A 12,837-nucleotide genomic window follows, 5' to 3' on the forward strand; every position below is an offset into this window, starting at 1 on the left:
CAAAACAAAGGATAATTAAGGAAAAACAATTTCCCAGTGACTCAGATGCTGTTTGTCAGTGTGTTTCCAGCAGCGTGCTGTAAAAATGGATAGCCACTACCACTTTCTTCTCCTCAAAGTTTCAGCAGGAGAAGTCCTATCTAGCTTAATTCTAGCAGGTTATGAAACACTTCTCTTCAAAGGTGAAAAAACCCCTCAGACCAACAAGATGCATGGGACTATGGAACCAGCAAGGTCTTTTCGGCAAGCCTGCAGAGAAGCACTGTTAACTGATTGCCTCTAGTGCCTGCGTCAGACTAATAAGTCTTTTAAGGCAAACAGACTGAGAAATTGCCAGATTCAATTGAAGGCTAAGCTAAAAAAGGAAAATGCTGTCTATGAATGCAGACTAAAGGTGACAGTGATTCAGCACATTTCAACGGATTGCTCATTTAGTATCCTAACTTTTGATTAACTTGTCAGAACGCAGAAAGGTTGATGCTACAGAAATCAGAGCTCGTGCCTTCCCTCTAGGAAAAAAGCAAAAATAATGGATAACACTGAAAGTGATGAAACAAAATGTTCCGCGGTGGCAGTATGGCACTTATTCTGATTATAGCTAGGTTTATACCAGCCTTAGCTTCTTGATCCAAAGTCAATAAACACAAAGGAAAGAGGAGGAATGAGGCACAGGAGGCAGAAGGACAGTGTTAGATGGCTAAACAAGGGGAAAGAAAAAATTGTAGAAAACAAGACCCTGCTGCACTGTGAGAAACTGCCCCAGGGAACGTCTGTTGCCATCTCAGCCCGTACAGATCGAGCTCTTCAGTTTCTGTCATCCAGAGCATCTCACAGGCTATGAAGTGGGAACACAAGTCTTCAATATTGAACATGCCATCCTGTAACTTTCAGTGCGAATGAACCTGAGATACCATCCATGAGACCCTGCATTCAGAATAAAGAGCTATGGTTGTAGATTAAGCTAGAACATATGAAAAATATGCAGCTTGTGGGATCTCGAGAAGAAAAGGGGGAAAAGAGCATTCATACTGCCTAACTTTAAGGATCCTATATACTCAGTTGAGAGAGAAATACTTTCTGATGGGATGAAGTGCACTCAAAGTCAGGCAGTCTTTAAAACTCCTACCTTTGTGAATAACCTTCTGAAGATACTTAGCTGACTTCATGCTACTATCCACATTTTTAGGGAGCCCAGTCCTCCACATTTCTGGGATACATGACTAGATAGGGCTACACTTGCAAAGGCAGCATCTGCAGCCAGTTCTTAATGCCTCTACAGCACGTCAGGGTGTTGGAGACTTTGCTTCCCAGTACACAGCCTAAAGCCGAGTACCCTTTAGAGAAAACACGATGACTAAAAATAAAATTGGCTACCTTCAGAATACTAGCTTGGTTTGTTCAAGCAGGGATGAACACAGAATCCTTGGGAGGGACAGTTCTACCATTTAAGTGGGTAATACCCCAAAAGCCTAAATGCTTTCTTTGGACAGTCTTTGTTTTAGCAGAAATCTGATCCCCAACTGGAAAAACTTCACAAAGAAAGAACATAAATAAGAAGAAAGTCTTAGGAAAGAGATATTTTTAAATGATCAGATTTTTCTTTACAAGCAATCAGGTAAGGCAAGGCATCTTTCACTGAATACAGGCTTGCTCTTTGGTCTTACAAAGTTAATTCTCACACACACTTCTAGCCTAAAACACGACGAGCTAAACCAGCTCATTCTCTGCATGTAGTAGTACTGCTATGCTAGCCAAATTATTGAATCACTCTCCTGCAGCATGCAGAGCTTTACTGTTCTTTATTACCTAGGCTATGTCTCCAGGGATTATGAATAAAAGAAACAGTCAAATAAAATGTTAACAGGTGTATCAATTCCTACTTTTTTTGCACAAAAGCAGTATTTAACCTACCGACTTAGACCTCTAATCTGAGCATAACTGGTTAGCATATTACTACAATATTTTTATTTCACAGAAATAACTCTATCGATAACTTGATAAGAAAAAAAGAATTGGAGTACTATGTTTTTCCCATGAAGACGGGATTTTTAAGTGCAATGCTGGAGCTGCACGCTCGGCTGTGCGGAAGGCTGCTGGGGATCACCTGCCCAGGTGCCGACGCTGGAGGGAGGACACGGCTCCCTGCCCCGCCGGGAATCCCCACTCCTCTCCTCCTCGCTTCCAGCCAGCACAGCTCTTGCTTCCAGCAAAGTGTTCGCTGGATGCTTCACTCAGCTGGTCACAAGCTTCAGTTCTCATGACTGATTCTGTAGTATACAGGGACATCTTCATTCAGAAAAAAGACGGTACAGAAAAGACCTCCTAAGGAAACTGGTGGGGCTGCAGCCTGGCCAAAGCGGACCAGACAACAGGCTGGCTACAGCAGTTCAGAGCTGTGACAGCTTTGCTTCCAAGGCTGAGCTCTCACACAGAATCAAGGGTCAGACCTAATGCAAGTTTAATAAGAGCCCCCAAGTATCTGTGTGCTGAGAAAGAAACGGAGATATCGAGAGTACTCCACAGCAAAATTTGATGCATTCAGCCTGAAGTGGGTATCTAAACATACTTAAGCATCCACCTGTTTGTTCCAGTCCTTGCATTAATTTGAAGAAGATATTGCAACTCCTCCTCCAGACCCACAGAGTAAGCTGGAGGGGGACAGCATCCTGACTGTGTGCAACGTGGAACAAACTGCAATTTTATCTACGAAGGAAACAACTGAGTGATGCAAAAGGCACAGTATTGCAACTCCCTGAACCATTTCACAAAGACTTCCTCCTCCTTTAAAGCGCATATCAACTCTTAAAGCCATGACTTGCATTTTCCTGCTTTTGCACAACATCAGGCCACTCATAATTGCTAACGGCTTGTAAAACACTTGGTTTGACAAACCTGGAACTGGATGGGGCAGGTGATTCCTATTCTCTTCTAATTCAGATCAAATTTATGCAATTTTGGAAGACACACAGCTTCCAGAATAGGTCTTTCTAATTCCTTGAAGCAGTGAGTCCACTGACAATATTGATAAGGAGTTCAGTTATAACGTACTAGCTGCAGACACAAAGATTTTGAAGCTTCAGACACTCTGGCCTCCCCTTCAGGGCTGAAGGAGAAAGGCAAGCATCAAGGCAGGCAAGCAGCAAGAGGATTGCATTTGAAAAATTATTCCTCTCGCTTTTTTTTTTTTTAAACCTTTTTCTCCCAGAGCTGAATGCAACTACCTGCTGTTTGGGGAATTTAATTGTTCAGGATAGTGAACAGCTCAGGCCAAGTTTCTGTGTTGGCTTGAATTCAATTTTGCTCCTATAGCTTTCAGTGCCTAGCCAAAGACAGCAGCAGCAAAAGATCATGTGTGTGTGGTTTGGACTACTGCCACATAAAACTGCCATCCTACTTGTCTCTGACATCGCTAATGGCATGAAAATTGTTTGACAAAACAAAGATCAAATAGTTTTTTTAAAAAATTAAGAGAAACCCTATGTATGTAACCCTGGCACCTATAAAATGCTAAAAGAATTACATGTTCATAGCACAGGAACGTTACCATACAGATTTGATTTCACATATTGCCAGCAGCAGGGCATTCAAGTTCAGCGGAAGTGATTTGGCAGGTCTGAAAAGCACTCACGCAGGGTCCTACACTTCTGGTGTGCCGCACAACAATATGCAATCACGGCAATTATTCCTCCTTTATGAGGGCATTTAGTACATTGTACTGCGTCTCACTAGCTCCTCGCTTGCATTCAATTCTAATCCAGCAGCAGTGGTTACGCTGAACAAAAATCATGTTAATTGCAGTCCATTTGTAAGCAAAAATCTTATCTCCTGCAGAGGCACGCGCTAGATGAGATTACTAACGTACAAGTTCTGGGCTTGCTACTTAAAATTGTACAAACACATCCCACAGTATCACGGAACAGCTGAGGTTGGCAGGGACCTTTGGAGACTGTCTAGCCCAACCCGCCTCGCCATGATATGGGGCACCACCGAGCAGAGCCTGGCTCTGTCCTCTTCACATCCCCCCGTCAGGTATTTATACACACGGGTGAGATATCCCGAGCCTTCTCCTCTCCAGCCTGACCTCTCCCAGCTCGCTCTGCCTCTCCTTGTCCATCAGATGCTCCAGTCCCTTAGTCATCTTTGAGACTCCCTGCTGGACTTGGGGGCCCAGGACTGGACCCAGCACTCCACAGGGGGCCTGGGCCATCCCACCAGGCACCATGGACTTATGCATGTCCATCTTGTTTAAATGTTTCCTAATGCAATTCTCCTCCACCAAGGGTAAGTCTTCCTTGCTCCAGACCTCCCCTCTGGTCTCAGGGACCTAGGGTTTGTGAAGGCCAGTCTTACCAGTAAAGGGCAACGTGAAGGTGGCATTGAGCACCTTGGCCTTCTCCTCCTCACCAGGGCCTCTGCTCCATTCAGCAGCAGACCCATGCTCTCCCTGGTCTCCTTCTGCTGTGGATACAACCTAGAAACCCTTCCTGTTGCCCTTCATATCCCTCACCAGATTCACCTCCAGCTGAGGCTCTCCTGATACCATCCCAATGTGTTCAACTCTATGCACATGAACAGATCCACGAAAACCCATGAGAACCTGTTCACTAGAAAGTAAGCATATGCTTGAGGGCTGCTGGAACCAAAGTCCCAATGCTCTCTTCATTTTCCTGCATGACTTTTATTTCTTTCCTACCTCTCTCAAAAGTAGATCAGTAACTTTGCAGCAGAACACTTGCTTGCTTTAAGTATATACTTTTAAAAAGCCACATCAAGTGTTGATCCCACCACCTTTTATATACACTGAAAAGACCACTGAACACTGGATAACTGGACTTCCCTGTATTTCTCCAGCAAGGTATAAATACTTTTTTAAGAAATTATCTTCAAGGCCAAAGAAAATAGTCGGTCATGTATCAATTTAAAAAGGCATGGCATTAGTGAGACTGATGCGATGGCAGTGACTGCGCGAGGTGATGTGGGCATGCCTCCTCAGGAACCAGGCTGTACCTGCAAATCCCGATTGTGGTTTTCACAGAGCAGCTGCAAGAACCGGAGGATGGGTTGCATTATTGAGATCACAGCACTCATCTCCAGGTCATCTTTGCTCTTATCTGCTGCAGACTGTGCTCCTTCTCCTGCCGAATAATGGTCATCAGGATCAGCCTCCCTCCGGTAAGTGTTGTAAGCCTTTCTTGTAGCTGCAGAGGCCTCCAGTAACTGATCCCGGACCTCCTCGGTAATTTGAGTCATAGGCTCTCTCACTAAAACACACAAGAACAGATCTTCCTTAGGCAAACTGAATAAAGGGGACCAGAAAATCTGTTCACACATTTCCCATTACAGTTTCACACGCAGGCCAGCTACTCATCATCAGTTCTTTTGGTAAGTATATTTAGTGTGATGTGAGGGTCTCAAGTTTAGAAGGATATCATGTCACTCTCTTTGCACCTTTTATGCGAACCACATTAAAGTTATAAATTCTGGTATTAATTGGTTAGGGCACACACATCTAGCACTATCAGGAGTTACAATAAAAGGACCTGCTACAGAAGAAAATTAGGATTTCTCCACTTATTGTTAGAGAAGGCACTGACCACAACCCACAGTCCAGGGTCATTACTACGGATCAGATTTGGGCAGCTTGTCACGATAGACAAGGCGGCAGAGTCTCATCTCAGAAATACTTTTCATCATTTCAATAGCACAATCTCACAAATGGATGAAGAGGGGATGAAGCTCTTGAAATCCCAAGCCAGGGCACCACTGATCTCTGAACTTTGCTCTGTGGGATCAGAGATCAGAGCATTATTGCATCAATTGTAATGAGTTCAAAACACAGTATTTTACTCCCTTGTCACTTAAGAAACAGAACAACTGGGGATTACCTCTTTTCCTGCTTGGTACATCTCTGTCTGAGTCTTCATCTTTCTTTTTATTTCCTAAGTCACTAGTATTGACTGTGACAGTAGCCTTGATTTCTTGCTGTGCCACTTTCATGCGATCATAAAAAACCTTAAAGAACTTTTCAGATTTCTTATCTTCCGTCAGTCGGCAGAAGAACGAATGCTACAAGAGAAAATGGAACAGGATCTGTATCTTCATACACAGGTTTGAATACAGATTATTTCACCTTTCTGTGCTGTGTGATATCCTGAAGGACTGGGAGGTTAATTAGTTTTCAGTAAACCAAAACCTAGAGCAATGGAAACTCATACTTTATTGTTAAGGAAGCCCAAGTGTCTCAGCTCCGTTAACTCCCTTATTAACAACTTCCAAATATATTTTTAAAGAAAAGTGAGTGCAATAAATCACGCTAGCCCTAATATATTTAGGCAGTACACTTCTCTCTCAACAATGGAATTAAAGTAAGTACAATGAATTAAGGTAAGGTAAAGACAATAGAATTATCTATAATGTGATTCTCAGTTCAGAAACAAAAGAGTATGAGGAAAATAGAGAGGAAAAAGAACTGTCCTGCCTTCCCACCCTCAAATCAAAGGGACTGTGAGTCATAACATGCAATAGTCAATGTTAATCACAGTCCAAAAATGTACAAACAGGGCAATGTAATGAGGGATATTTTGTGCTAAGTTTCCATTGCCCTGTCTGCAGCAGACTTCTTAAAACTCCTTTTAATTCCTACTCTAATATATCTTTAAGTGACAGAAAAACTCAAAGCATTGACTACTTTTAAAAAGGTTTATTAATGTTCTTCTGCCCATATGTGCACAGAGACAGAAAGTTCTTCCTAAAATTGAGGAGAATACAAATCATGTACAGGTCAAAAAGGAGCCACCACAGTGAGTGATCAGACAATTCTTGATGAAACCAATATGCTGTTAGATAAATCAGGACCAGAGCTTAAACATGACTGAAGGATGAACTTGTAAGTGGGTCACCTTATGCAGAGTATTATGAAATTAGTTAGCATTCTGCAGTGGCTCATGATCCAACAGCTTTACATGATGAATAGGAATGAAGCCTGATTTATTGAAAAAACAAATTAAAATAGGAATAGCAATATATCCTGCCCGTTTTCTTGTGAAGCAGAGCACACAAGGCCGTCTCTGGTACGCCTGCCTTTGATCACTCCCAAGCAGCTGCAGTCAGAACAGCGCTGAATGACTTTGAAACACTAATAAAGTTGTGTCTTTGATTACAGACAGAGGAGCAGCACTACTATTTAAAGAAGTTGGTCAATCTCCAAGAAGTTGGAGATATCCCTCCCACCATTGCAATACCTTCTACCTGCCCAGAGCATCTCAGGTAAACTCTTAAAGAGTTTTTCTTACTTTTAGCGATTAACAGAGAGGAGGGAAAGGAGAAGAACCCAGCACAGGCATCGCACATCCGCAAAGCCAGCCATGCCGGTACCTTCTCCTGACATCCATTCAAACAGCCTAGTAAAACAGACATGCCAGAGCACTGCAAGACATGCCTTCTACCAAAAGTCAATGCAACAGAAACTGTGCTGGGCCCTGCGACATGACGCAAAATGATTTGGGTCCCCAATTCGTTTAATAGTATTTGCAGAATTATTCTCTAACCTTTATATCAAGAATTTTAATGTTTTCTCATAAAACATACCCAAATAAAAATATACTTTGTCTGAATGACAGTTTACTTATCCAGGTATTTTTTTTTTTATTCTAAACTGGTTCTTTGACCTGACCACACTTAGTGGACAGAATACCGTCAAATTACAATCATAATGAAGAGATGCATTAACATGGTTTCCCTGAGCTGCTGACCAGTAACCAAAGCCAGGGCTGGGTTATTTAGACATGCAACCCTTTGAAGCATGGTCCCTCACTTGGTGGCTACAAGTACAGACAGAGGAAGCGTTTGCATTTAGATGCATTTAGTTGCATCTTGAAAATTTTACTCTACCAGTATTACACAACGAGCATACCAATAATAATATTTTACAGATAGACCAGCATAAACCATTGGTTCTAGGAAGGGTAACTGTTTTCTGAAAAATAACACGATTTGCTCGTCAGGCACGCGATGGTTGTCACCTGGCTGCACATCTTAAGAGCCTATACAGGGATGAAGCAGCAGTGAAGGAAAAGCTTTTTTTAAATGAACCACACTGAAGAAATACCTTGTACGCAAGTAATTGTTACTTGCTGACAGGCTTGATTTTTGTCGTCTTTTCAAGCTTCTTAACTGACTTTCCACTGCACTTCAGAGAAATAAAAAACAAACGAAACGAACATTTCCAGTAAAGCTTTCTTGTGTGTGCTGTGCATACGTTCAATGCTTGTCACAAAATGATTGTTTCAGTTTAGGTCAGGATGCCTAACACCTTCACACATATGAATCAACCACATGCCAGCTATCAAAGATACTGTATTTTAATAGGTGTGATCTTGCAAGTTGTGCTTGAGCAGGTAATAGGTGGTGATAATTATGACAAAAATCCTAAAATTTATTTACAGATATAGCCTCAAAACAAAAACTGGAAACATCTCCTTTTTTAAAATGGAAGTAGAGTGGCCATTTTAGACTACCATATGCCAGGGTCCTGGCTTGCACATAGATGTCATGCCACCACAAGCAAGACTGCTGAAAGAGCAAGTGTGCTATAGGAGAACACCTTGGAACAAAGAGAACAGCAAACCTCTGCTCGTATGTGTTTCCAAAGAATAGTGCTTTTAATGTAAAACTGACACGGCAGCATTTGACATCAGCCGTTCCCTTGAGGGCCCCCTAACGAAACTGATGCAAACCCAAAAGCCGAGCATCCTGTCAGCCTGAGAGTGCCCTGCCCTCACCGTGCCCAGGCAGAGAAGCCCAGGCTGGCTCCTCATCCCCCAGACAGACCCTGCCGATTTAGCCACAACCAAGCTGGGACTTGGGATCTCCTAGAAACGTACAGTAGGGCACGGCACCGTAACATACCAGTCTGTGGACTGTATCTGGTTATCCCAGTACAAGATACCAGAGGGAAAGCTACCCGAAAGGCAAGTGAAGGTATGAGCTTCATCTCACACTCAAGACGCTGGCAGGGGACCAGTTGCCTGCTCATAGAGAGTGCTAAAATCCTGCAGTATGAAACTGTATTTTATTTCAACTGGGTTGTGTTAACGACTGCTAAGAGTCACTGCCATTAAACAAGAGACATCACATGACACAAAAGAAGATCATGAGGTTTGCTTTATGAATGCCGGATTCAGCAGACAGCTTTACAAGTACACACACCTCAATGAAACGCAATACATCTCCAGAGCACTGCAACCAGCCAATTAAATGAACCAAGACTTCTCTCTGATGCGAGAATATCAGAGATAATGTGACTGCAATTAATTACACAGCCACAGAATGAAAGAAACTCAAAACCATCCGCATATGACATGCACAAGCTTCTAACACGATAGCTACGCTCACCATGTGCAAGGACATCATGCAAAGAGTTCTCCATCATTTTTAAACACGGAGCAACCACCACCTACACAAACTCACTCAAGACTAACTTGGGGCAATGGAAAGAGCTTTGTTAAGAAACAGAAGGGGAAAATCTTTTTGCGTAAAGGTTTGCAAGTTCAAAGTCTTGCAGGTGACTGGAGAATAAATATTTTTGTGGTGCACTGTTTCCATGCAGGTATGAAGCACCAGGCAAGCAGCAGTACGCTGCTTCTTTTACAGGCATATGATACATCAAGCATTATGATGAGCCTGTATTTGATTCAAAGGGATGGAAGGAGAAGAACCCAGCACAGGCATTGCACGTCCGCAAAGCCAGCCACACCAATTCCTTCTCCTGACATCCGAAATGGTCTATTAAAATACCACAGAGTAAAACAACTAATAACACCAGGTACCAGGAAACCTGTGCAATAACTTCTTCCTTCTCCTTTCCATTACCCAACTCTGCTCCTAAAGAAATCCAACCAGAAACCTCTTGCACAGCAGAATATCCCTCTGCCTTCTAGCATACTGCCTCTGGGCCAAAGGAGGACGGTACATAAATACTATCACCACACCATATAAGCCTTTATTTCCCTGGTCCATGCAAAACATGTTGCGGAAGAAAAGCTGCAAACAAAGTGACTGATTTCACTAGAAAATAAATCGAAGGCCAAGTTTAAATTGCAGCGCATTGATCAGCTACAGCCTGACCCACCTCTGAGCACCATCAGCCCTTTGCTCTCACTCATTAACCGAGCCTTAAGTTGTGTTTAAGTAATGCATCTTTTCGAGAAAAGCATCTTATTTTTCTTTAGAAGGCATCGGAGATTATGAACTATGTCTGTCTGTAGTCTGTTCCAGTGGTTAGTAACTGTTAGAAACGTGATTAAGCTCCTTTTTATGTCACTAACTTCCAGTCACTGATTTTAAAAATTTTGTTAATTTTGTGTCTCTTCTGTAGTTATTCCCAGGAACTTGGTATCCTCTCCCCTTCAAATTATTTATATACACTGGTAAATGTTTACCTACCTTTTTTGCTAAACTGAAAATACTATTTTTGCTTGCTGGCATTTTATTCAGAATTAATATCATTTTCTGTGGTGGTTATTTTTTGGCACGTTCTTAAATATTGCAGATCATTAACAATCTGGATAGTAGAATCAGATTTAAAAAAAGAAATCAGCAAAGAATGGGCGCATTTCCTAGCATTACCACTTCATCTCTTCTTCCTTCTTGCCTCGTCTTCCAAGATCTTTGACACAGAATACACAATTTCCAACGATGAACGGAAAAGAAGCTCAGCTAACTACCCATCAGTTCAGAGGAGTGGGATTATGGAGGCAGGATAACCACACGGCATGTACCAATGCTCCTTAACGCGTCTCACATACCAGCAATTGGTAGCAAACTGTTTTTTTAACCAGCAGGGCCGACAACTGCCCTTTGGAGAGCAAAGCTGTAAACCGCAGCAGACTGATACCTTCGTGTAAGGTATACTGAGTACGGACCCAGCTAATGAATCCACTGTAAATTGAACTAATCTACAGTAAGTTTAACTATGATTGAGTCTGTGCCCAATGTAGGATTGTGAAATGGAAAACAAAGGAACCAGCTGAAGGCAGCTTATTTCTAGCTCTTGCCTTTGAAAGGCTTATCCAGTTTTGCCTGTGTGTGCTGTCACCTTTACTGGGAACACCTTCCTCTACGCTGTTACCTGGATCTGCCCCGAAGTCACAACTGTTTTGCCAACCAAGAAAAGGAACAACCGTTTGATTGTTTTGCATCTAATAGCTTGGCTTTCGGCCCCAGACTCAGTAATTAGAGGCTGGACTGTATGTGCTGTCTGAATGATCACGTTGTGAGAAATATAACTAAAACCTATTAGCAAGCATGGGGTTTAAGATGCATCTGCTCAGATGCGTACTTCCTCCTGAAGAAGGGTGGCCTGATTTTAGGAAAGCATTTGGCTGCAGAACCCAAACAGAGATTGCCGTCATCCTGCAGCGGACCAAGTATTTTCTGGACCACACCCTCTGTAATTCACAAAGCTGTTTCAACAGACCACAGCCATTAAGTCCTGCCAGCCCATCCGAACAGATCCCAGAGAATTCCCCAGGAAAACAAATATTTGATTACCGATAAATAAGGGAAAGCAAAGCCCCAGCAAACACCTCAGAAATTAAAGCAAACTGTTGTCATCTCCCTCCCCGTTTCTCTAATGCCAGTGAACAGAAAATACCCCATGAAGTGACTAGTCAGGGATATTTCAAAGAGGAAAGTCCCTCCAGATACAAGAGAAAGATCAGCTCTCTGGCTTCAATTCAGGACATTTTATTCCAGTGCTAGAGAGAAATTATTATGGGGATGTTAACTTGCTTGGGTTATCCGGACAGGCTGCCAGCATGAACTAATGCAAAACTTCTGTGCTACTTCATGTTTGCGGAAAGAGCTTGCCACCCCCATACCGTTTCTTATAGCTGGACTACTTCAAAGCAGCCACATTTTAAGGGGAACTGCACTGCTAACAGAAGCAGTGAATTAAGTACAAATGCCAACCCTTTACATTCTGCCTAAACATATTGCAAGGGCTTCCACTGCAGAAAATTCAAACCTAACTTTGCTTTCTCTCCCCCCTTATTTTTTTTTATTTTAAATATCACTGATCCCTCTCTTTTCTTGAAATCTTTCCTACATCCTGGCTCGCTAAAGATCCATCACTCTGGGGCGTGAGTGATAGATATCATTAGTCTTGCATAGCTTAAGGAAATGGCAGCTGAAATATTTCATGCTGAACATACTTCACAGTTTGAAATAAACCCATAAGGAAAATCTGCCAGAACACCTCAATTGCCTGTTTTTTTTTGCAAACTGTAAAATAAACTTTGTCCTGAAAACATAAGGGGGACTTCCCAGCTCTATTTTCCACAAATAAGACAAACTCTCTCTGCCATGGGCATCCACGCGCCATCCTGCAAGGCTCTACTCCTAGCTGGAGATTCTGCCCCACCTTACGGAGGAGTTTTTGGAGAGGTACAAGCATACACAGACAGACCCATGTAAATGCTCATCTTTCCCAACCAGCTTTAAATGAAAGCAGCAGCAGAATTACACCACTCATTTTGGGAAGAGCCCATATATGCTACAGGTTCTCCTACTGCAACACCTAAAATCTTGATGCAATTTAAAGAAATTTCACAAAGAGGAAAGAACAAACCTCATAGAGATATGGTCCCCCCGTGCCCTTCCACAGAGCCAGTACAAAACCCCCGGGACAATGAAGTGATATGGGATGATCACCAGGAGGTGAAGGCACACTGGGAGAACGACAGGTGAACGTGACTGTTGGGTTCAGGGTTTAAATCCCTCCGCAGACAGAGCAGATGGCTTCCAAAGCGTGGGAGACTTGGGGGCCTGACCTGCTTT

The 12,837-nt window shown here is 42.7% G+C and overlaps 1 protein-coding gene across 2 annotated transcripts in view; it reads right to left on the minus strand.

Moving 5' to 3' along the window:
- The window catches only part of ITPR1 (inositol 1,4,5-trisphosphate receptor type 1), a 180,194-nt gene that overhangs the window by 42,293 nt on the left and 125,064 nt on the right, over positions 1-12,837 (minus strand). For both annotated transcript variants that reach the window (XM_072875732.1, XM_072875731.1), the window contains 2 exons: positions 5,886-6,066; positions 5,008-5,261 (listed from right to left, as the gene is read on the minus strand). In XM_072875732.1, the coding sequence (XP_072731833.1) occupies positions 5,008-5,261; positions 5,886-6,066 (435 nt within the window). The remainder of the gene's footprint in view (positions 1-5,007; positions 5,262-5,885; positions 6,067-12,837) is intronic.

Source organism: Ciconia boyciana, chromosome 11, assembly GCF_034638445.1.
Source record: "Ciconia boyciana chromosome 11, ASM3463844v1, whole genome shotgun sequence".
Taxonomy (NCBI): domain Eukaryota; kingdom Metazoa; phylum Chordata; class Aves; order Ciconiiformes; family Ciconiidae; genus Ciconia; species Ciconia boyciana.